The sequence below is a fragment of the Oncorhynchus mykiss genome, chromosome 2, assembly GCF_057628025.1.
Source record: "Oncorhynchus mykiss isolate SJ-2025 chromosome 2, ASM5762802v1, whole genome shotgun sequence".
NCBI lineage: Eukaryota > Metazoa > Chordata > Actinopteri > Salmoniformes > Salmonidae > Oncorhynchus > Oncorhynchus mykiss.
Genome location: NC_143023.1, coordinates 29,107,070 through 29,133,549, shown reverse-complemented (window position 1 = coordinate 29,133,549; position 26,480 = coordinate 29,107,070). Strand labels below are relative to the sequence as shown.

At 43.7% G+C, this 26,480-nt stretch overlaps 1 protein-coding gene across 1 annotated transcript; it reads left to right on the top strand.

Annotated features, from left to right (window-relative positions):
• Positions 1-5,088: 5,088 nt before the first annotated feature.
• Positions 5,089-26,064, top strand: LOC110534642 (immunoglobulin superfamily DCC subclass member 3). Its single transcript, XM_036944937.2, has 14 exons — positions 5,089-5,284; positions 13,325-13,630; positions 14,281-14,425; positions 14,570-14,700; positions 14,846-14,983; positions 15,352-15,510; positions 22,365-22,530; positions 22,700-22,950; positions 23,168-23,332; positions 23,632-23,820; positions 24,017-24,133; positions 25,419-25,548; positions 25,706-25,832; positions 25,948-26,064. The coding sequence occupies exons 1-14, from the start codon at positions 5,233-5,235 to the stop codon at positions 26,062-26,064; spliced, it is 2,193 nt and encodes a 730-aa protein (XP_036800832.2). The 5' UTR covers positions 5,089-5,232.
• The last annotated feature ends 416 nt before the right edge of the window (positions 26,065-26,480 follow it).

Sequence of the window (26,480 nt, the reverse complement as noted above, 5' to 3'; positions counted from 1 at the left end):
AAGAAGATAAAAAACTGTGTGTGTAGGTAGGATCTATGCCTCTTCCCTCAGATGGCTAAAAAACATGCATCTCATTCTCCTCCCAGATCCTTGTTTTGCATGTTGATATCTCCCTCATAATAGACCAGGCCATTCCCACTTGGACCGATCCCCAATTAGATCCCTTTATATGAACAGAAGACCACCTAATGAATAGCACGCTGCTACTAGCCTGTTGTTCTCTCTTAAGAGGGGTGCGTATTGTGTGTGTTAGGGGGGCTGATGCCTGTTAATTGGCTGGTCTGTCCTGCTGTGAGCCGCACCGCATTCCAACAGCTTGGGTAATGGAGCCCCTTCCTTTACAACTCCATAGTGAGGACCGTTGGGGCAGAGGGTGGCTGAATGTGTTTTTCTATTTAAACATTCGTTATTGTACCCAAGGTTGAGAACTTCTTTGAGGCTGGTGGAGTTGAGACGATGAGATGATTTGAGTTGGTGAATGGTCTTCATTGAACAGACCTTCAACTTGCTTGTAGCTACTATGACTGTGTTTTTAGTAAAGCTGCAGTACAATATTTTATTTTTAATTTTTTTATTTCACCTTTATTTAACCAGGTAGGCTAGTTGAGAACAAGTTCTCATTTACAACTGCGACCTGGCCAAGATAAAGCATAGCAGTATATGCTTCCCCTTCTCATCATCACAAATCCATTTTTTTAGGGGAGAAAAAAAACACCAAACATGATGACAAATACATACCTATGTTGTAATTTCATGTTAAATGTTCTTACTTCACTACCTGTATGGGTGACACTTTACTTGACACCCAGTGCCATAACACGTTATGACACGGTCATAACGATGTCATAATATGGTCATAACACTGTCATGACCCATATATTTACACCTGTTGTGACATATATTGTGTTATTTTATGGCTGGTTTTGACACCTGCGTACAGTGAGAGTGTCAAAACCCACATTTATACAAATGAGTTTTTCCCTTGCTAACAAGTTTCCTTTCGTTTGAAAGTTTGTTTCTTAAATGCTTTGTTGTTGTTGTGAGGAATTCTTCACAGTGATGTTTTTTTTCATCATATTTTAAATAGCTTGTAGAAAATACACTTTATGACACTGTCATGAAGCATTATCCCCAACTCCATTTGCAGAAATGCAACCCCATCTTGCAAGGAACCTCCCCGTGCTTCACTGTTGCCTGCCGACACTCATTTGTGTACTGCTCTCCAGCCCTTCAGTGAACAAACTGCCTTCTGCTACAGCCAAATATTTCAAAATTTGACTCATCAGTCCAGAGCACCTGCTGCCATTTTTCTGCAACCCAGTTCCTATGTTTTTGTGCATAGTTGAGTCGCTTGGCCTTGTTTCCATGTCGGAGGTATGGCTTTTTGGCCGCAAGTCTTCTATGAAGGCCACTTCTGAACAGTAGATGGGTGTACCAGGTTCCCACTGTTTTCTGCCAATTCTGAGCTGATAGTACTGCTGGACATCTCATGATTGCGAACGGAAGTAAGCATGATGTGTCTTTCATCTGCTGAAGTAAGTTTCTTTGGCCGACCACTGCGTCTACGATCCTCAACGTTGTCCGTTTCTTTGTGCTTCTTTAAAAGAGCTTTGGCAGCACATCTGGAAACCCCTGTCTGCCTTGACATTTCAGCCTGGGAGAGATCTTGCTGACGCAATATAACTACCTTGTGTCTTGTTGCTGTGCTCAGTCTTGCCATGGTGTATGACTTTAGACAGTAAACTGTCTTCAGCAACCTCACCTTGTTAGCTGAGTTTGGCTGTTCCTCACCCAGTTGTATTCCTCCTACACAGCTGTTTCTGTTTCAGTTAATGATTGTGTTTCAACCTACATGTTGGATTGATGATCGTTGGCACCTGTTTGGTGTACTTGTTTAATTATACACCTGACTATATGCCTAGCAAACCTCTGACTTTGTGCAAGTGTACCTACATGAATTGATGCTGTTTTGAAGGAAAAGGGTGGTCAAACAAAAATATGGATTTGATTAAATTGTTCTACTCTTCACTCACTTTGCATTTAGTTAATTGATGAATATAATCTATTAACACATCCGTTTTTGAAAGCATTCTTACTTTACAGCATCTTTTTCACACCTGCCTAAAACTTTTGCATGGTACTACTGTATGTCACAACAGGTCTAAATATATATGTGTGGGGTGCCAGGATAATAACCTCTGACTCAGTGGGATCAAGACAAAGGAGATGATCGTGGACTACATGAAAAAGAGGGCCGAGCACGCCCCTATTCTCATCGACGGGGCTGTAGTGGAGCAGGTTGAGAGCTTCAAGTTCCTTGGTGTCCACATCACCAACGAACTATCATGGTCCAAGCACACCAAGACAGTCATAAAGAGGGCACAACAACGCCAATTCCTCCTCAGGAGACTGAAAAGATTTGGCATGGGTCCTCAGATCCTCAAAAAGCTCTACAGCTGCACCATCAAGAGCATCCTGACTTGTTGCATCATGGCCTGGTATGGCAACTGCTCAGCCTCCGACCACAAGGCACTACAGAGGGTAGTGCGTATGGCCCAGTACATCACTAGGGCCAAGTTTCCTGCCATCCACCCACCCTAGTCATAGACTGTTCACTCTGTTACCACACGGCAAGCAGTACCAGAGCACCAAATCTAGGTCCAAAAGGCTTCTTAACAGCTTCTACCCCAAGCCATAAGACTGCTGAATAATTCATCAAATGGCGACCTGGACTATTTGTGTTGCATTTCTTTTCTTTTTTCTTTCTTTATTTTTTACTTTAGTTTATTTTAGTAAATACTTTAACACTTATTTTTCTTAAAACGGCATTGTTGGTTAATGGCTTGTAAGTAAGCATTTTACTGTATGGTCTACACCTGTTGCATTTGGCACATGTGACAAATAACATTTGATTTGATATGTCATGACAGTCTTATGACTATATTATAACAGGTTATGTCAGCTGTTATGACATGACATGACATGGTTATGACCGTGTCATAACATACTATGATGCTGGGTGTTAAGTTAAGTGTTAACATATAGGAATATATATATATATATATATATATATATATATATATATATATATATATATATATATATATATATATACGGTGCATTTGGAAAGTATTCAGACACCTTCACTTTTCCACATTTTGTTATGTCACAGCATTATTCTAAAATGTATGAAATTGTTTGATTTTCTTCATCAATCTACACATAATACCCCATAATTACAAAGGAAAAACAGGTTTTTAGAAATGTTTGCTAATGTATTAAAAATAAAAAACTGAAATATTACATTTACACAAGTAGTCAGAGCCTTTACTCATACTTTGTTGAAGCACCTTTGGCAGCGATTACAGCCTCGAGTCCCTTAGGTATGACGCTACAAGCTGGGCACACCTGTTTTTGGGGAGTTTCTCTCATTATTCTCTGCAGATCCACTCCTGCGTTGTCTTGGCTGTGTGCTTAGGGTCGTTGTCCTGTTGGAAGGTGAACCTTCACCCCAGTCTGAGGTCCTGAGCGCTCTGGAACAGGTTTTCATCAAGGATCTCTGTACTTTCCTTTGTTCATCTTGCCCTCGATCCTGACTAGTCTCCCAGTCCCTGCCGCTGAAAAACATCCACACAGCATTATTCTGGCACCACCATGCTTCACCGTAGGGATGGTTCCAGGTTTCCTCCAGATGTGACGCTTGGCATTCAGGCCAAAGAGTTCAATCTTGTTTCTCGTGGTCTGAGGGTCCTTTAGGTGACTTTTGTCAAACTCCAGGCAGGCTGTCATGTGCTTTTAGTGAGGAGTGGCTTCAGTCTGGCCACTCTACCATAAATGCCTGATTGGTGGAGTGCTGGAGAGATGGTTGTCCTTCTGGAAGGTTCTCCCATCTCCACAGAGGAACTCTAGAGCTCTGTCAGAGTGGCCATCGGGTTCTCCCTGACCAAGGCCCTTCTCCCCCGATTGCTCAGTTTGGCCGGGCTCTATGAAGTGTTTTGGTGGTTCCAAACTTCTTCCATTGAAGAATGATGGAAGCCACTGTGTTCTTGGGGACATTCAAGGCTGCAGAAATGTGCTGGTACCTTTCCCCAGATCGATGCCTCGACACAATCCTGCCTCGGCGCTCTACCGACAATTCCTTCGACCTCAAAAACCTTGGTTTTTGCTCTGACATGCTCTGTCAACTGTGGAACCTTAAATAGACAGGTGTATGCCTTTCCAAATCATGTATAATCAATTGAATTTACCACAGGTGGACTCCAATCAAGTTGTAGAAACATCTCAAGGATGGTCCATGGAAACAGGCTGCACCTGAGCTCAATTTTGTATCCCACAGCAAGGGTCTGAATACTTATGTAATTAAGGTATTTCTGTTTTTTAAAATTTTTATACATTTGCATACATTTCTAAACCTGTTTTTGCTTTCTCATTATTGAGTATTGTGTGGAAATTGGTGAGGAACATTTTTTATTTAATCAATTTTAGAATAAAGCTGTAACGTAAGCTGTAACATTTTAATGTGGAAAAGTCAAGGGGTCTAAATACTTTCTGAATGCACTGTATATATATATATATATATATATATATATATATATATATATATATATTTTTTTTTTTTTTAAATAAAAATTTTAACAGATGCTCACAATGTAATTTGGAAAGTGGTTACTGGAGTAACATTGTCATTCCCAGCACCTCCACAACTGACAGCAATAACCACTATAACAGCATTAAAGTGTATGTATAGAGTTGTAGGTTGAGAATATAATGATGATGACCTGCATATTAAGACAACATTTTGTTTTTGGAGCTTCTATATAGCAGGTCCCCTCAAGTGATGCTTTGGGGTGCAGAAGGGGCCACCCCTTTTGACTGGCCCCCATCCTGCCATTGGCTCGTTTACATGCCCCAGTCTCCGCTGGCCAGTTCTATTGTTGTATCAGTGTCCATTCATTGACCGGGATGTCAGCGGGGACAACAATACCTTACGCATAACTAATAGCCCCAGAACCCCGCGAGGGCCCTTCTACAATAGCAAACGGGACATTCTCAAAGCAGCCTTGAACGAGTCCAGAAGCCAGCCGTTCGCTGGACAGTGGAACTTAAACTGCGGAAATGATTTTTTGAGATTTTGTTGGGATTTTTATTTAATACATTTTAAGGAGTGAAGCTCGCTATTAAAGCGTTGCTATAATAGTTAGACCTCAAACTAAAAGGGATTAATACTAAAACATGAACCAGACGAGGATTTTTCTGCTTTTTCTAATGGTGGTCATATCTTCAGGTAATGCTTTTCATATTTAAGCGGATGAGTGTTCGAGCTTTGAATGGGTAACGGTAGTAAACGTCAAGTAAATGTACTCCATGCGGAACCCACTGAATGTCTTGCTACTTGCATGTGACTTTGAAATTAGTTTAGCATGCCGCCTCACTATCTCCTGTATTTGAGGTGAACGTGAAGCCATGCGTCTTTAGTGTGCACCCGACTCTCTAGCCTATTGCAGTGCGTAAAAGCTATTTTTTCCTTTCCTGTCGACTCCATCTCGTCTGTGTATGTCTTCCATAAAGTCATTGGTGTCGATTAGGGGACATGTGTAGTTTGCAACCTCTGGGATACCATGGGTGTAATGAGATAAATCAATGGGGGCTGTTAAGGCGCGCGTAAAGATGAATGGCCAAGTTGGAACCGTTAGGATATTTACAACTATGTCTTTGGAGGGAAGCTTTTGACCTTCAACATGCATGTCTATAGTGTTAATATGTATATTATGCGTGGAAATCAGAATGGAGAGCCTTCAAAAAAATAAAATAAATGTTGTTATTGATTCGGGTAAGGTGAAATACAAGAGCATTAGATACTTATTTTAAACGTTTTTCATTCCAATATGTTTCATTAATTGTGTGTTATCAGCACAAAAGTTGACATATGTTTGATCAGAGATTTCAACGGTGTGCTAGTATGATGCACCATTCAGCCGGTGCGTAAAGATACTAGCCATTTCTCTCTCCTTTTACGCACAAGTTTACTTCGCTATAAGGCAATTTGGGGACAGGAACTCACGGTGCTTTATCATGTCAGGCTTCATGTTATTAACTTTAGTCAGCTCCCACATTATTTTCTCTGATTGCACCACTTAATACCAAATAATGACCCGGAAGGTTGCAAGTTCAAACCACCGAGCTGACAAGGTACAAATCTGTCGTTCTGCCCCTGAACAGACAGTTAACCCAATGTTCCTAGGCCGTCATTGAAAATAAGAATTTGTTCTTAACTGACTTGCCTAGTTAAATAAAGGTTTAAAAAATATATTTAAAAAAATAAAATAAAAAATGGCTATCCATCAAACAAACTTCACATAATCATCACAACACTAATCCAATACAACCTTTCAATACTAACCTTGAACATGCTAGTACATTTGACTCATCCTCTGAACCTGACTATTGCCTCTCATGCATTTATTCCTTAATCAGGTATTGGCTGTTCAAGTCTCCATCTGATTCAAAACACTGTACCATCTTTAACCAAGATGTGCAGTTTGTAACTGTTTCCATAAGAACCATGTTTACACTTCTCATAAAATAGTGTTAAACTCAGGCAAGGAACATATCTGTAAATCCAGTAACTATAGGATGGGAAATGGCAATGTTTTGGCTACCACTTGTGTATTGAAATCTCAGGAATATTTGGTCAGGGATATTTGGTAAGATCAGACTCCTCTACCATGGTCAGACACAGGGCAGCCAGGAACATTGGGGTCAAACAATGATTGGCGTCCTCACACCTTAATTTACATAAAACAGACCGACCCTCTCTGTCTGCCTCCCACCCGACACCTCATTTGGGGGTATGGTGGTGTGTGTGATTGGGTGTTCAGTAATCCCCCTGCAGCCGCCTTACTAGACATCCCCTAAAACCTAGGCAAACACACACAAACATTCTCCCCCAGCCTGCACAGACAGTGTTCTCCTACTCTCAACCAGACACCCTTCTGACTGGGGGTGTTAATCCCAAAGATCTACAATGAGGTAGAATCAGGGCCAAGGCGCTACTCTGCCATGAGGCTCAAAAGCTTGGCCTTAGTTCCTTCAGACATATTTGCTCTCTGTGCCATAGCCTCATAGCCTTCCCTGTTGGCCTCCCCACTTCTTCACCTCTTATGTGGCTGGACCCACCCTGGGTTCATATATAACAAATAAGACTGACGTTGGTGCATAGAAACAGTGCTGCTGGCTGTTATTGCTGTGTGTATGAGGGATAAGAAAGTTCCCCACAGTAATTACTTGGTTAATTACATGCATAGACCAAATAAAAAATGCAGGTATTCAACCCTTTTGGACAGCAGTTATGAATGACATATAGTTTTTAGGTATGCGATTCAATATGTATTACATTTTATAGGACTTTAAGCAAGACCTAAAGGCAACACTGGCCATTGTTTTGATGCAATATTGCAGAGCAATGTTGCCAGTAATGGTTACTGAAACCTTTTCCATTGTAAATGAGAATCGTTTTATTATCTGGGGAAATTTAATCGGCAGGGCCACCTAGTCAATAAGATGAATATTGCCAAAACAAATTGCCTGTGTATCATGGGCTTGGTGAAAGAACAATTTACACCACGAGTCTCATACATTGAGAGCATAATTCTCCCAAGGCCCTTTGAGGTGGGATGTATAGAGACTGAAAATAACATTGTGTTCACTATACAATGAAACCTTTTATAAGAGAAAGAGAAAGACACACTGAGGTTTATTGACCTCAAGAAAGAAAGTTATCAAGAAAGTGTGTAAAAGTGAATTTTAAGGACAGTATCGGAAAAACATGTCCATCTCTATCTATCAGTTTAATTGAAACAATATCGAAACATGGAACAACCTTCGTTCTGGCATTGTTTTCGATTAAAGATAAACTAGACTTCCTGTTCTTAAAAGTGAAATCCATTCAATCAACTGCTGGTGGTCAATGAGACCTGATGTTGACTTCTTGACAGAAGCCACTTTCACAAGCAGCAGTACAAGATGACATAGGCCATTTCTGTCCAACAATGTCAATACATTTTGGTCATCCCGATTCGGGGTTGCAATTACTTTGACAAAATGTGCTCCACTGCATCTCTCTAACATGTTTCTGAGGAACTCAGGCTGAGGCAAAGGGAAAGCAAAGTTGGTTAGTTTAGGATCTGTCTTATTTTGATTGTGCTGTTTTTACATGGCCACAGAGTTCTGATCGAAGTATAGGCCTATCCCACTTACAGAAAACTGGGGGTGAGAAAAATGGAGGAAAGTGATTTTCGCTTTAATACAGACTCTGGCCAAAATAAATTAAAAAAAATATGCTTGGAGCATATTCTAAGTAGTTAGAACAAGTGTTAAAATACTGATGAATTCACCAACACAGTGTGTTGTCATTAGACTGTATTGTCATTAACTAGGCCATTAAGGGTTGTTGAATGATGAATAACAGACAAGCTAAATATGTTATCTCAAAACGTTGCATAATGGATGCTTAGTCTGTTGCCAACATTGCCCACATTCCTACAATGCCACCCCTTGTAATTGGTCCTTAAATGCCCCCTACACTTGCTGAACGAACCCATGGGTGTGTAAGGAAGTGATTGTAGGCGGAAGTGAATTAATTAGCGCAATGGGAAAAGGGTCTCGTGTTCACACACACACTAATGCCAAATTGGCTGGCAATTAATGAAGAAGTGGCTGTTTAAACAATAGGAGAGGAGCTATGCTGGGAGCAGATCTGCTGGTGCACCATCACCAGCCATAAAGGTTGGGGCTGGGAGAGGAGTAGAGAGGGGAGTTTAACTCCTATTAGTGGGACAATAGGCCCAGCCCTGCGACGTCAGTCCCCAAATCCACAGCCCCCTGCCCCAGCACCCCCAATCCTCAATCCCAGCTGGGCCTAGGAGTCAGACCCCAATACTTATACAGGCCTTTCTACCCCCCTCCCCTCCATCCATTATGCCTGCCTGCCTGCCTGCATGGGCCTAATTCAGTAGACATCATCTGTGCCTAGCCCTCTGCTATGATGAAGAGTGAAGGAGGCTAGTGAAGGAAAAGGTGAAAGGAGAGAGGGAGAGCTGCTGGCTGTAGCAATATCCACTGCTAATAAGACATGTTTAAGCCTATACCAGAGGGTCTGCCTGTGGTGCGACTTGAGCTGATAATACAACTAAGCCTTTAGAATTCTATGCTTATTAAAGCATGTTCATTGATCTTATCCATTTCACCTAATGGAGCTTATCAACACTGTAAACATTTAGGAAAGCACATAAAGTGAAGCGCACATAAAATACGTTCATTTTCACAATGGCATCCTTCTATCTCCAAAGTCGGCCTCTCCCCTTCATGCAGGGGTTTCCAGGGTCAGGGAGAGGGGATAGTATGGGACAAGTCAATTAAGGATTCAGCGACAGACCTGCAACTGGGCTTGACTCGCTAGCAGCCCCCCCCCCCCCCCCACACACACACACACACTCACACACAAAAAACATACAAACCCACACAGGGAAAAATATAGAGGACACAACCAATGAAGGGATTTACTTGTGTTTGCCTTCTCTGCCTCGACCCTGAACCCCCTTTTCATCGTCCTGGGGGGCTTAGCCACCTTCACGCCACAGTCACAATGGAAACTGTGAAGTTCACTGCCAAGTCTGAGGCGACAATAAACAATGAAGGGACTGGGGTAGGGGGGGTGGTTTGGTGACCGAATGCAAGCTGTCCTCAACCCCGGCCCCCTCAGTCCCCTCAGCCAACTCTCTCATGACCTTTTAGGGTTCTGGGGTCACAGTCTGGGGCTGAGGGGTGGAGATTTGGGATTTTGGTGGGGTGGAGTGTGAGGGAAAGCTGGGGGATGGGGGGGGGGGACCCTGTCCTTAGTGTTCTGGATAGCCCCCCTTCTGCTTATTATGAGCACCCAGATGGGTGGCGAATTTATCCCTAAACTTAACACTTAATCACACTCCGCGGCACAGGGGCGAATGCAGGGCTGCAGTGGTAAAGATGGGCTTTGCATTTTGACTGTGTAGAATACGGCTGGGAATTTATAAGGCAGCTTGGCTGCTTTTATATGGCATACATACATGTAGATGATAAATAATATCATAATTCGCTTTATGCCTCTGATTTCAAGTACAAATGAATGATTAAGGTTTCCCAAAACCTTAATCATTAAAAAAAAACTGTGACTGTGCAAACTTAACTGTGCACTTAACTGTTTCCCTCATAGTCCCTTCTTACATTACACTCTCCCTCTATCCCCAGCATGGAAGTCCCCAGATATCTCTAATCCAATATGTCCCCACAGAAGATTTGACATGCATCTAATCCTTAGTTACCGTGACCGACATCTCACTCTCTTTACATCCCCAGCATAGCATCCCAGGTATTCCATTATCCACTGCTACCCCTTACATCAGATGTTAAGCTTGACTGAGTGTCTCTGGGTAGTGCAAGCAGTCGTTCTGAACTACAAAGACCTGGGGCCCAAGCTTCCCAGCTGTGTCAGGCAGTGTGACTTGGGGCCTGTTCTAAGACGCCAGGCCAGAGTGACTTAAGCTTCGACCTGGTCCTGGGTCATAGTATTGAAATCCAGAATGTATATATTTTGCAGAGCAGATATGAAGGAGATTGTAAAATAAGTTTGAAGGGTTTAAGATTCCTCGTACTGTGGCTGCTTATTTGGCATGCATCCACGTGTGCATTGATTGTGTAAATGATGGAGTTTTACCCTGAATGGCCCAAGTACTCACATAATATATAGTTGTTGGAAGGTGCAGGGGATTGAGAAGAATTGTATGTCAGTGATTAAAAGGTGTATAACCCAAATCTAAATGTAATGATCAGGTATCTACTGGAGCGAGAAGATATCTTCATTTAGATTAAGATGCTTTAAGGATCAGTCCTGTGGATGCGCAGCTATACTGTAGATTGTAGTTTCTGGTTAGTTGTTATTTGTTACAGAGGGAGTCAATAAAGGTGGATTAATGGGAAAAGGGGGAGGGATTAAATAGAGTAAAGGGAGGCTAATTGGACAAACAAAAAAACAACTGGAGGCAGTGGAGATTACACAGCATGTGTTGGAGCAGAGCCAAGAACTGGAGTTTAGACTGGGTCTCCCAGAATGGGCTGATGTGGGAGAGGGGGCTATGGGAGAGGACTATGGCGAGGATGGGAAGACTGGATGGATGGGGGGAAGGAGTTGGGAAAGAAAGAGCAGCTGTCTGGCGTGTTTTTGGTGGGATGTTTGACGGTTGCAGAGGTTTGCTGTGGTCGGCCGTGTTGATGTAGGCGGGGGTTTGTTGTGTCTGGGGAGTGTGTATTGTTGTTCTTCGGAAGGGTCACAGGGTCAGGGGATCCAGACGTCACACGCTACAATTCCACAGCTTGCCATATCAACATAAGAGACCGAAAATGAACTGAACCTTTTCTTCTTCTCAGCATCTCTCCTTTTTTTAAATCATGAACATCGGGGAAAGGTGGATTGGACTTTAGAATGGGTCAGAGGAAAGGGAGAGGGTTAAAAATCAGGGGGAACAGAAGGGGTATCGCCAAATGGTGCGTATAATGGGGCGACGGGCGTGTCGACGGAATCGGTGACGGGGTTCGGCGAAGTGTGAGCGATGGGGGTGGCATGGGAAAGTCACCTCCAAGTTCAAGTTAAAAAGGGGAGAGGGGGACAGGGGGGTGCAGTAGAGTGGCTGGCGAGAGGGGGGCAGATGTTCTCATCTGAGTGGGCGATGACTAAAGGGGACATAGGGGAAAAGGGAAAAGGGGGTGTGTGGGGGGGCTCTCACTAGTCATCCACCCAGACTTCATTGAAGTCATCCAAACTTGACCCCTAACCCCTCTCCCTCTCCCCCCTTCTTCCCTACTTCTTGCATTGTTCAGGCCCTCTCTTGCTTCAATGGCTCCATGGCATTCGGCACTATTGTAAGGCAGTTTTGGGAATTAATTGTGTTTGCGTGTGGGGGAAGGAGGGGGGGGGGGGCACTGTGAAAGGCAGAATAGGATGGGGGGTGGAGGTGACTAACAGAGCTATCAATCAGGCTGGAGGAAAGTCAAGTGCAAGTTCACCCTTCTGAAAACTACCCAAACAGACTCCTCTGAAGACATTATCTTTGCTCCCCTCCCTCTGCGCTGTTGTTTCTCACTTTTTCAGTCCAATATCCCCCCCCCCCTCTCCCTCTCTCTCTCTCTCTCTCTCTCTCTCACACACTCACACTCACACTCACATTCACACTCACACACACCCCCATCTGGAGAATGAAGCTGTCACCAGTGCACACTGTGTGTGGGGCACACCACTGAGAGAGGCAGTCTCACTTTTCACAGGGTCTCATTGTGGGGAAAGAGTTAGGGCTTCAGGCTGTCTGCTCTTGCTCAATGAAACTGGCCATTTATCAGTGTGTGATTCCCAGCCTAGCGCTATAAACCCAGCCAAGGAGTAATCCAGCGTCCTCTTTTTCCCCTATTAATCTCTCATTAACAACCCTGTTATTCAGCGGTAATTAAGGTGTTATTAAGAACACAAGGGCCTGGATTATGTCCAACATCTAGTTGGGCAGAGATTGGTTTACATAGAGCACTGGAAAAGTTTAAACAGACACACTGTTTATTTGTTATAAATCAATCCACCAAGAAAGGTGCTTCAATATATTTCCCCAGAACCACATGGCCATATATTGTCGGTATTGGAAGCTCCTAAACTTGCTAACTATGTAGGAGCTATATTTTACAATGGTGATATAACACAGTGTGATATGTGCTTAAGGCACTACACGAAACCAATAGACAGGTCGTTAACAGAGAATAATTTACGAAAAAAGTCCACTTAGATCGATGACATCAGCACTAGGATGGCTTCATCAGCCATCTTTCAGTGGAGAGTTTCAACCTCTGGCCCTCTGATGGCTCTGTACTGGAATCACTGATTGATTGGTGTAGTAGTGTAATAGTAGGTGATAGGTCATATTCCTGATGTCAGTTCAGCTTTAAGAGTCTTTTGCGTGTGTGTGTGTGTCCGTGTGAATGTGTGTGTGTGTGTGTGTGTGTGTCATCATTATTATCATCCTCATTCTCATCTTCATCATTGTCATTTTTCAACAGCCCTCTTACTTCCATCATTGTCCTCTTCTTCATCATCAACTCCACCACCACCATCATCATCATCAGATGCTCCATTATGTCCTGAGGATGTCCCTTGTCATCAGCCCTCTTACCTACATCATCATCATCCTTATCATCATATGAATGGAGGAGAACTTCAGCAGTACCTGACCTCCCATGCTCCTCTTCTCTCTCCCAGTGTTGGGCAGAGCCTCTGAGCTGGCCTTCTTGAAGGAGCCCAATGATGTCATCGCCGTGCGTGATCGGCCCCTGATGCTGGACTGCCAGGTGGAAGGGGAGGGGCCTATCTCTGTGATGTGGCGGCACAACGGAGTGCCCGTTCCCACCGGGCCGAAGGCTAGCGTGTTGACCAACGGAACTCTCCTGATCAAGAGCTTCCAGAAGAGGAAAGAGAGCAATGAGACGGACGCTGGGGAGTATGACTGTGCTGCCCAGAACCACTATGGCATGCTGATCAGCCGCAAGGCCAGGGTTCAGCTGGCATGTAAGTTACACACACCACAGACACGCGCAGGCACATATACATATTGGAGTGCTCACACACAGATTAGTAGTCATACATAAGACAGATGATACACATACGGTATACTGTAAGAGTCATGTGTGACACAACTCTTTGAAATGGCTAGCAAGCCATTGAAGTGAACATAGCATCTCACATAAACCGGCTCCCATGCTGGTCAAGACATTCTTTATGTGTGTTCATTCATTTGATACTACCCATTGTGCCTTTAAATCATACCTGACTGCTTTAATCCTTCCTTCCCACCCCTTCCTCCATTATCTGTCCCCAGTTGGGACTGAACATTAATAACCACAGCACCTCCCCCCACTCTAAACGCCCCACTGAGTGGACAACCTTTCATTCACTCAATCTCCTGACCCCTCCCTCTGGCCAAATAAAACCAGAAGTGGGTGGTTGGGGGTTGGGAGGTGCAGGGGATTTTGGGTAAACCAGCAGAATTATGGCTATTGGAATGATTGGTGGTTCTCCCCTTAGGGAAAGGGGTTACCATGGTGATTCACTTTCATTTAAGAAAAATGCAGTTGCTCTAAGCCCATCAGAAAGACCTGTCTCCAGGTTCTAGGACATTGAAAACCGTCTTGGACATGACTATTTTCTCTCACTCACAGCTCTCCCTAAGTTCCACACTCACCCAGAGTCCAAGTCGGTGGATGAGGGTGGCGTTGCCAGACTGACCTGCCAGGTGAACGGAATCCCAGAGGCCAGCATCTCCTGGGAGAAAAACAGAACCGCTGTGAATACTGATGATAACAGGTAACCCATGGGTACACACACACACACACACACACACACACACACACACACACACACACACACACACACACACACACACACACACACACACACACACACACACACACACACACACACACTATAATTCTCCTTTCCTGTATTCAGGTACACCATCCTGCCCACAGGGATCCTGCAGATAACCGGTGTAAGGTGGGCTGACAGTGGTGTGTATCGCTGCGTAGCCACCAACATCGCTAACACTCGCTACAGTCACGAGGCCCAGCTCACTGTCACTGGTAAGAGAAGCTGTCCTCTCTGAGGATGTATGTGTCAGAGATCATATCTGCTAATAACAAATATCTGTTTGTGTATTTACTGATATCTGTATTTTTACTTTGTCACCATTTCCTATCTTCTCTCTCTCTCTTTTTATCTCTACAGTGGCAGCTCCACGGATCTACAAGGAGCCAGTGATTCTGTCGGGTCCTCAGAACCTGACCATCACTGTGCACCAGACTGCCATCTTGGAGTGCATCGCCACTGGCAACCCTCGACCCATCGTGTCCTGGAGTCGGCTGGGTAGGGTTCTGCTCCCTCTCACTCTACATCACTGTTCCCTCTCACACAACCTACATCACTGTCCAAACCCAAGACAAAATGATTCTACCACAGAGAGTATTGTCTCGTAACATCAATTTGTTATCGTTAACCGTTAAAATCTATTTGTTATTGTCACTTTTCTGACACCTATTCGGGTTACAGAAGTGACAGCAAACATACACATGATATAAGACTTCAATGTGGCCTTGGTAGTTGAACATTGACTAAATGCTGCCTTAATATTGTTGAGTAGTTCTGTGCTAAATAGATCATCCATTTCTGCTACAGATGAGACTTTCAGCACTCTAACTCTCCCCCTTTTGCATTATCTCTCTCTTCTCCTCCAGACGGGCGCTCCATCGGGGTGGAGGGTATCCAGGTGCTGGGTACGGGGAACCTGATGATCTCAGATGCCAACCTGCAACACTCTGGGGTGTACGTGTGCTCTGCCAACCGCCCTGGGACCAGAATGAGGCGTACTGCGCTGGGCAGACTGGTGGTGCAGGGTGAGTTGTGGTACCCATCAATCTCACACCAAACACACTAGTATTAACCCTCAAACCCCAAATACACACAATGCAATATTGGCTTTGTTGATACAGCACTTTTCAGATCTCCCACCCACCATTACCAGCCTCCAGGAAACCACTCAACCATCACCTCAATAGACCGGTGCCTCCCAGGCCTATGCTAAATGCCCCCCTAGCCCCTACCCAGAAAACACTTCTGTAGATCTGAAATTAGTGGATAGGTAGAAAAAACATGTCAGACATTCCACCCAGCCAATCAGGAGACAAGGTGATGCTATTAGCATATTTTTGAAACCTATGTGGTCTTTCCAGATCTACAGAAGAGCCTGAGGGAGTTGGGTCTGGGGGTCCATTTGGAAATTCATCTCAAGTCTCCCTCAGGGGAGCACCTGGCTCTCCCAGGGCTCTGTTTTGGGGGGTAGAGATAGAGGGGTGTGGGGGAGATGGAGGGAGAGAGGTAATAAGCAGGATGGAGGATGGTGGGGATGCTGGGGTTATTTTAGGAAGGTCAGAATATATTAACCTTTGGTAGATTTGACCATGACCTTAAGGGTGAACTGACATCCCCCAACTCTTCTGGTCACCTTTGACCTCCTGGCACGGGGCCTTAGTGTTCTGCTGTTGGCCAACATGTTCTATTGGCATTGGGCTCCAGCTGGACAAAGATGAAGGAGGAGATACCGTTTATTGCTGAAATGACCCTCCCTCTACTTCAACGAGGCTTTATGTGTAATTCTACCTCTCTCCTCTACCTATTTTAGCTCATAATCATAATCATATTTTATACTATAGCATCTTAATGGTGGTTCATCCCATGGATTCAACTCACAATTATGCCTACATAAATATAAACTCAGAGTAACACTCAAACACAAACACACTCAAATTTGAGTTTCAGAGTGAGTGTGTGTATGTGTTCATAGTTGGAGTGTTTAGTCAGGTGATACTTTCCTGTACGTCAGTAATACACTGCCAAATGGCACGATAGTACACACATTTGTAAATGTATACTGGTAGCTGGTGTTAATGGCTGAGTTTGTCTGCTTGTCCTCGCCACCCAACTCAATCAATCAGTATCTGCTTTCTGTGTTTTTCTAAATCAGGATCTGGCTAGCGCCCTTATTGGGCTTGGTGAATATATTCATTCATTTATTGATTGACGTTGGAAAAGGCACAAAGAGCATAACTTGATTTGAAAACAAAGAGGTCAAACCATCAATAGGTTTGGAGGAGTACAATTGCAGTCAGCGTTCATATACAGATATGAATCGGTTTAGTTTCTCTTGATTTTTCATAACTTGATCAATACATGTGTGTATGTTACAGTGTGGATAACATTTCTGCTCTTTCTAAAACCACTCATACAGTTAATGTGGGGGTAGATAACAAAAATCCAGTCCATAATGTTAACACCATCTATATCAGGGACTCAGGCTATACCCAAATCTAACATCAATAAAACATACCATATTAATTCTAGTTTACTCAATCCCTTGATATCTCATGTCAAATACCATATGCCTCAATGTGCCTGAAAATCTCCTAAGTTCACTGATTCTACTTGAACTTGACCAGCCTTTACCTTCTGCAGACCTTTTCGGTCTTATGAAGTCTGGTCTGGCTTTGCATATTATGGGATGCCTTTTCAGACCTCATCTCCCTGGTTGCGTCTGCCTCCTGCCCCCCACCCCCAAACTAATTTGGGGTGCTGGCTGCTGGGGGTCATAAATTGGCTGCACCAGGGGACCACCTGACCAGGACAGATGCAGGCCACAGTCAGACAATGGCTGCATAATCACCATCTGTGGGGAAGAGAAAGAGACGGAGAGAGAGAGAAAGATGGAAAAATATAGAGATAGTGGGACATGTACACATACACTAAACACAAGAGAGAAGGGAAACAAAGGTATAAAGAAATGGAGTATTACAGTATACTGTACACACTTATAGACAGCAAGGGGAGATATACTGTACACACTCATAGACAGCAAGGGGAGATATACTGTACACACTCATAGACAGCAAGGAGAGATATACTGTACACACTCATAGACAGCAAGGAGAGATATACTGTACACACTCATAGACAGCAAGGAGAGATATACTATACACACTCATAGACAGCAAGGAGAGATATACTGTACACACTCATAGACAGCAAGGAGAGATATACTGTACACACTCATAGACAGCAAGGAGAGATATACTGTACACACTCATAGACAGCAAGGAGAGATATACTGTACACACTAATAGACAGCAAGGGGAGATATACTGTACACACTCATAGACAGCAAGGAGAGATATACTGTACACACTAATAGACAGCAAGGGGAGATATACTGTACACACTCATAGACAGCAAGGAGAGATATACTGTACACACTCATAGACAGCAAGGAGAGATATACTGTACACACTCATAGACAGCAAGGAGAGATATACTGTACACACTAATAGACAGCAAGGGGAGATATACTGTACACACTCATAGACAGCAAGGAGAGATATACTGTACACACTCATAGACAGCAAGGAGAGATATACTGTACACACTCATAGACAGCAAGGAGAGATATACTGTACACACTCATAGACAGCAAGGAGAGATATACTGTACACACTCATAGACAGCAAGGAGAGATATACTGTACACACTAATAGACAGCAAGGGGAGATATACTGTACACACTCATAGACAGCAAGGAGAGATATACTGTACACACTCATAGACAGCAAGGAGAGATATACTGTACACACTCATAGACAGCAAGGAGAGATATACTGTACACACTCATAGACAGCAAGGGGAGATATACTGTACACACTCATAGACAGCAAGGAGAGATATACTGTACACACTCATAGACAGCAAGGAGAGATATACTATACACACTCATAGACAGCAAGGGGAGATATACTGTACACACTCATAGACAGCAAGGAGAGATATACTGTACACACTCATAGACAGCAAGGAGAGATATACTGTACACACTAATAGACAGCAAGGGGAGATATACTGTACACACTCATAGACAGCAAGGAGAGATATACTGTACACACTCATAGACAGCAAGGAGAGATATACTGTACACACTAATAGACAGCAAGGGGAGATATACTGTACACACTCATAGACAGCAAGGAGAGATATACTGTACACACTCATAGACAGCAAGGAGAGATATACTGTACACACTCATAGACAGCAAGGGGAGATATACTGTACACACTCATAGACAGCAAAGGGAGATATACTGTACACACTCATAGACAGCAAGGAGAGATATACTGTACACACTCATAGACAGCAAGGAGAGATATACTGTACACACTCATAGACAGCAAGGGGAGATATACTGTACACACTCATAGACAGCAAGGAGAGATATACTGTACACACTCATAGACAGCAAGGAGAGATATACTGTACACACTCATAGACAGTAAGGGGAGATATAATGTACAGGGAAGCAGAGAGAGGTAGAGTAAGGGACGATTAAAATAATACATTAGAAAACAGACAGTGAGAAATACAGATGTAGGATCTTAATTCGAGACAGTTTGCTACAGAAGGAAAATAATGCTTTAGCAACAAGAAATGTGAATTACTATGTGGATTAGAATTAATGGACATTTTTGTAGGGGTTGATAATAAAAAAAAGGGGGGGGAAAATCAAGTCTGAAATATTGAAGTGGAAATTCAATGCACTACAAGTGCATTTCAGGAAATTTTTTCTGCAACAGGGTGATCAAATTAAGATCCTAAGGTTGACCGAGAGATTGAGGTTGACCGAGAGAAAAAGAGAGATATAGGGAGAACAGATTCAGAAGAAATTGTAAAACAGAGAACTGAAAAAAGATAACAAGATATAGAAACAGAATAAAACAGACAGTGCTAGCAAAGCCCAAGTGCAGGAGGAGGGGGAGCAGAGTAATCGTGCCAGAGTGAGGGATCACCTCTGATCTCTCACCCCTGACCCTCTCCCTGCAGGCCCTAAGGAAATTATGCGTGAGATGGTTGGGGGTGGGGTTTTAGTTTTAGTGGTAGGGGGTGGGGCTTTGATGGGTTTTTTGTTGTTATAGGCCTATGATTGGCAGGCCTTGATAGAGCAGCGAGACGGTCCTCGCTCCACCTCCCTGGCCTGTGGGGACACTTGTCTTTGTCACAGCTGCAGGCGACAGACACAGGCAAGGCCAAGTTCAGGGGACAGAGGCCACGAGTGCCAGTCAGACACACAGAAGGGCTAAGGACACAAAGGGACATGACAGCCATTGTGTGTTTGCAAAACAGCTTATTCTAAGGGACATCTATGTGTATGCCTACACGCCATTCCCATGGCTTTTGGTTAGCATCCTCATGCATAGGGAAAGCTGAGAGTTACTTTTCATTCACACCTTCTGAAAATGTGCATAATATTCCAGGGAATTTAGGACAATTCACAATTGGGACCTATGTGTCGTGAACTTTGTCATGATGGTGGTTGTGTTCGATTTTAGCCATGGTCATGGTCAACTCATTGTATTGCTCTGATGACACTGCAATCAGGTTTACAGAGAGGGAAGCACATTCAGTATATTTCTGGATAGTTCAATATATTTCGGTATAGTTCTGTATGAGAAATGATGTGAAACAGTTGAAAACCAATCTATGACCGTGATTGGTTTTCATGATTGAGGACCTAAATGTGTGTGACCAGAATGCTGAAGTCTGCTGTATACAATATGAGTCACAGCAACGTACAGGAACACAGAAAACTCTAGATAGTTCAGCCACACCTTTGGTAGGCAAACACCTAGACTGAGGGACAGGCAGACCCAAAGAAAAGCATTCACTGCAGGTTTCTCCTCTAGTTCACTGAAACAAAAGGAACCACTAACCCTCATTGAAATAACAGGCATCTTTCCTCTAAATAAATGGCCTCGCCCAAGTGTGAAGTGCACTCTAGCACAGGAGAGAGGGATGCTAGAGGGTAAATTCATTACCCGTCCTTCCCCCAAATGCAGTAGTATGGCGCAGCCCACATTCACTCTCACAATGGGAGCCATCTTTTTTGCTCTCAAATGAGCAAACCAGCAAACCTGCACCCTAACCACAGTCTCCCTTTTCCACCTTTTCTCTACCCCCTCGGTCCCTTCTGCAGAGGGGCAGGCTGGGACAGCTGGGGAGCTCTCTCTGCAAACAGAATGACAATGACCCTGACTGCCGTTCTGTCACCAGGCTCTCACACACATCCAGCATTGATCCACCATTACTCAAACTCAATTTCAGCTCTCCACACTGCTGGAGCTGAAGTGAAATACACACTTATTAAACACTTATTCTAGACTGTTTGGAGTACTGCTGTCAGTCTCGACATAAGGAATTGGACAGTTCGTTGCTGATGGATATGTCTAGAGGGCCATTTATGGCAGCTTACTGTTTCAACTTTCCTTAAACCAATATTTGGCCCTATGCTTTGCTCTCAGGTGGATTTCTGTTAGGGAGACCACGGAAGAAAAACAGTTAGGGAGATTAAACGTGTTCCTGTGGTTATATAAAAATGTTTAGCACAATTTGTTGTCATATCCAAGTTCTGCTACCCTGGGAACCCTAACAGGTATATATCTCCTCAATATCCTCAAATCTCCACAAGATTAAACCAAGCATTTATGTTTATCTTTTCGGTACACAAGCTTTAGAGGCCCAGCTTGTATGTCATCTTTTATTTTCCTGTCCCTTGTTAATGCAAAGAGATTGAGGCTCAGCGCCCTGGTTAGAAATAAAATCCATCCCTGCCATTGATTGATGGCCGCCCCAACCCCCCATGCCCCCAGCCCCTTCACCCCTACACCCCCCACCCCACCTCCCTCTCCTCTTGGTCCGCTTTTCCCAGAGTCCTGACAATGGATTTGTGAGCAAGCTAATTTTTACGAGGGGGGTGGGGGAAGTAGTAGATCAATGAGATGCGTGTGGAGGGGGGCGAGGCCTCAGGTTTTTGCACACAGACATTATGCCATTGTGGCCGAGAGACTGCTTCTGTGCCCCTCTCTGTCTCCCTCTCCACTCGGGTGTCACAAGAGGGACGGACAGGGGTGCCACTTTAATTTGGGGACGAGATGCTGCTATCATGGATAATGAACTTGATTTTGGACTCCTTGTTTTGACATATGCTCAGTTGGAGTCTGAGTCTGGACCTTAATGTTCTTATCTTGTTGGAGATGTGGTGGCTCTTCTTGTTTGTGGATTATTTGGGATTTGGATTCAGAGGCAAACACTCATCCTGACCACATAAAACACAGAACAGAATGACATTTCATCCTTTTCAAGTTCTTTGAGTAACATTCGACACCTAAACTATATTAAATTGAGCACAAACATGGCATATCAAATATTGAGTAAACCCTAGAATTTAAATCAAGATTGTATCTCTCGTACACTGTCCATTATCCAAAACATAATTTTGGCAAGTTTATCTTATTCTCATTTTAGTCTCACAACCAGAATGGTCAGAATAATGTCAAGTCCATCTGTGTCAACTGCGTTGCTGAAACATCTATGCTGCCCTCTACTGTGCTTTATAGTAATTGCATGACAGGCAACACTGCACAGTCAAAGCAGCCACTGAGCCCTGTAATAGCAAGCAGTATCTCATCCCCTATCCATCTCCCTCCCCAACCCCTCTCATTTAAATTAAATTGAAATAAACTACAAAATGTAGATATTGCCAAGCAGACTTTAACACAATAGAAGATGGTGGAACATTTCATCACATGCATTAATTACATAGCACGTAGCGAAATAGGAGAAGCTCACTCTCTTTCTTTTTCTTTCTCTCTATTCCCAGCTCCTCCTGAGTTTTTGCAGTGGCCGCAGTCTGTCTCCAGACCAGCAGGGAGCAGTGCAGTGTTCACCTGTATGGCCCAGGGAGTCCCCGAGCCTCACCTCATCTGGCTGAAGAACGGCAAAATCCTGACGCCTGGTGACAACGTCAAGCTCACCAACAATAACAGGTACAGTAGTTAGTATGCTTTAACTCATCTAGATTTACTTTTAGATCTGCAAATATAAGATTCAAATTAAACATCAAGTAATGTTATTAATATATTCATTACACCATCATTATTAGTCACTACAACTCTTAACAATACCCCCCCACCTCCCCCACCCCCCCCTCTACAGTACGCTGGCGGTGACGCGCATCACCACAGAAGACGAGGCCATCTACCAGTGTATTGCTGAGAACAGCGCTGGCACCAACCAGGCCAGTGCCCGCCTGGCCCTCACCCAGTCCACGGAGTTGCCCGAGGCCCCTCAGGACCTGACTGCCACGGCCCTGTCCCCCACTACCCTACAGCTCACCTGGGTCCAGCCCGCTCCAGAGGTCACCGACAGCATAATCGGATATGTGCTGCACATCCGCATGTTGGGTGGTAAGGAGGCTGTTATAATATAATACAACTTCATTGTCCAAAGTGAATCTTATATTTTTGCTGTTTCATGGAATTCATATGAAGAATTGAAGATATTTTTTTGCTGACACTTATGTATCTAGTACTCCAGTAGTACACAAGACCGCCTCTTTTTAATACCTTCCTGTCGTAAGATGCAAAGATGATGACCTCACTGCATGTTTCCTGTCCCTTCCAGAGCCAGACAGCAGAGAGCTGCAGGAAGCTGTCAGTAAGACCACCTTCCAGCATGAGTTCACCACCCTTGAGCCCGCCACCACCTACTCCATCTACCTCAAGGCTTACTCCCCTCTGGGAGCCAGCCAGCAGTCCAGCACTGTGGTGGCTACAACACTAGGGGGCGGTACGTCATTTAGACATCATGAAATGAGAGGAGATAAGCAGTTGCATATCAGAGTGTCTAATTTCTCATGTTCCACGATCGCACCTATATTTTTATTTGTCCAACTCTTTACTTTTTCTCACTTTTCTATCTTTTCCTGTTTTTGTAAAATATCCTTGTTTTAGTTTTTCACATTTGGTTGTTTATCCGAAGCCTCACTCATCTCTTTCCCTTTTCTCTATCTGTCTTCTCATGTTTGGAATTCAATTTGTACGTTAATCCACTCATCTTCTCTGTCCCTCCCCTCTTTCCCCTCACAGTACCCATTTCTCCCAGTTTCTTCACCAAGGTGCTGAACAAGACGGCCATGCAGGTGTTCTGGGAGCTGCCAAGTAAGTCGGGCAAGGTAGAGGGCTTCAAGCTGTCCTACCGCGAGGTCCCCCAGCCCAACTTCCAGGGGCAGGAAGCGTTTCCCGGCCACATCAACACCCACACCATCTCCCATCTAGGTCAGTGATGAGGCAGAATACTCCTAACCACTGTCACTGCAGGGTCTCAGATTGCAATGACGCACACAAAGCAGACATTTTCACAATGCAGAGTGCCGGTACTGGTACCAAAAGGACCTTTGAAATGGAATGAATTCTGCGTATTAGGGTGTTGCTTTCTATGGTTGGTTTTCCAAACTGGCCATCTCTGTTTCAGAACCCGCTGCTGTGTATGAGATCCAACTAGTGGCCTACAACGGCAATGGGGACGGTGCTGCCAACAAGCATCTGGTTTCACTGGCTGAGAGTGGTACCAGCGCCAAGACCAGCTCCGGTGAGACACAAACACGGACCTTTAAACTGATTTAGGATCAGGACCCTATGTGTAACTGTCAGTGTAAAATGGTACTGTCTAACATACTACACCAGGGGGCGATGTGGAGCAATGATGCTGTCTAGTCAGTATGTGTCAGGGGGTACATTTTTTATTTTAATAATTTATCCAGAGCAATTAGGGTTCAGTGCTTTGCTCAAGGGCTCATCGAAAGATTTTTCAACAAAGGGAGGGTATACTACTGGAAACTTTTAAAGTTGATCAGTTACCTACAAGAATTTTGGTAACTTTCAAGAATTGTATGTAATTTATAAAAAGACATCCAGTGGCCCTAATGGGTACTTTAGATTATTACAGATGTCTGTAGTTATCGGTGGCCCTCTCTCTGGCAATATCACATGTCAAATAATGAAGGTGATTTTTTTTTTTTTTTTACTATTGAATGACAAAGCTGTAAAACATTATCCTAAATATAAACCATCAACTTAGTGAATACCACTGGTGTTTAATGTGAAATATCCTTTATATTTTTTTTTACACACTTTTATTTATTTTACTATTTCAATATGTATTTGCTGTCAATATTTTGGCGTCAGACTGGTGCCAGATGTGAAAAAAATCAATGTTGGAAGAAAAAATAATTATTTGAAAATAATGCCATTACTCATTAGATGCTTTTTTCATTCATTCAGCTATTTTCTCTTGAACCATATGGTCTATCTACTAGGAACTCATGGACAATATGGACACAGATATAATAAATGAATACTATACATTCATATATATTTTTGTAAGCTATTGAAGTATACAGTAAATTACCAAAGTTACCATAGATTGCCACATATTTTCTGTTAATTACCAAATTTACATTGGTAAATTACGAGTAGCTTTGCAACCCTAGTCAGAGGATATATGTAAAAACATATACTCATCCTGGATAAGTGCGTCAGCTATATTATGAAAAGGTAAATGTAATGTAAATCTCTTTAGTTAATCTTTCAGATCACAGAAAGAACATCTCAGTGTGTGTCTGCACAGATGTTTTGCCAAGTCCACAAGAACAGGGAATGTGTTTTTGTGTACTTTTGTTTTCAACTCTTTCTAGGTGTAATTAGTGCACAATATTTGCCTCCTTATATTAGAATTAAAGCAGATCGCTGTATTGACACCACAGATGGTGTGAGTTGTGGCACTTATGCGTGTCTGTGCGAGCATGTGAGTGTGTATGTGTATCCCTCTATTGTTTTTCCACTAACAAAACCCATTTTTGTGTGTGTTTGTCCAGGTGGGCAGAGCCCATGTAACTGCAAGCAGGATGACGAGGGGTCCATGACTGGCATTGTGGTGGGAATCCACACTGGCATGGCATGCATCCTCTTCTGTGTTCTGTTCCTCATGTTTGGCTACCGCCGCAGGTAAGGAAGCACTTTTTGGTCAAATGTAATATGGTAGCAGAATAAGTTTTGAATATGGTTTTAGTTTACATTGCTTTATTTATTATTGCCTGGATATTGAGTCACTTTGACTCGAGGACACGGGTCTCATTCCATGTTTGAATGCTTCTCTCCTCAGCTTCTTCTGCAGGAAAGGGACCCAAGATGGCTGGTCAGGGCCCCGAGGAGGAGACAGGAACCAGCGGGCTAGCCCACCTAAAGAGGGGGTGATCCGCATGCCCGAGGTCATTGAATTAGTACCTCAGGTAAGGAGCTGTAATATGCACAATTCTACACCATACACACTCACAGTTCTAGCATTCTGTGTTCTATGGACCGGGTTAGTATAATAATAACCATCCTTCTCTTTTCTGCCTGTAGAGATGTGACTCTATCACTGCTCCAGTGATGGTTGTTAAGGGTCAAGACCCCCCAGCGCAGTGCCAAGTCCTCATCGAGCAGCCCCCACCATGCCAACCTGGCACAGGCACCGGCTAAAGCACCCAAACACCACTCCACTTACCCCCCCCCCCCCCCCAAGCCCAGTCCCCTTAGCCTGAGAAATTAATGGCTGTTTTATGGTTCCTCCACCTCACCTGCCCACCAACGCCTTAGCCATAGTCTGCCTATTGCAGTGTCCGTCCAGCCGTAGTTCTAGCAGGGAATGAGAGAGATTGAGAATGAAACTGAGAGTAAGAGATGATGGGTTGAGGACTTCTGTTGAATGTCCAATACCACAAACGAAAAAAGGTATTTTATAATAGCTTCAAGTAAAAACAAAGTAGTACCAATGTAGTCATGAGTAACTATTGAGATTTTAACCCCATGTCTTTTACACCAAAGCTGAAAGCCTTATTTTATCATTTTATTTTTAGTTCCATGGAAATGTATTGATAGCTATAGAGGAAATGGGC

Bases quoted from the DNA above. Each gene is read 5' to 3' on its own strand.
- LOC110534642 (XM_036944937.2), top strand. From the start codon at position 5,233: ATGAACCAGACGAGGATTTTTCTGCTTTTTCTAATGGTGGTCATATCT. The intron at 13,631-14,280 runs GTAAGTTACACA...TCTCACTCACAG, and splicing joins GGCCAGGGTTCAGCTGGCAT to CTCTCCCTAAGTTCCACACT. The intron at 22,951-23,167 runs GTAAGGAGGCTG...TGTCCCTTCCAG, and splicing joins GCACATCCGCATGTTGGGTG to AGCCAGACAGCAGAGAGCTG.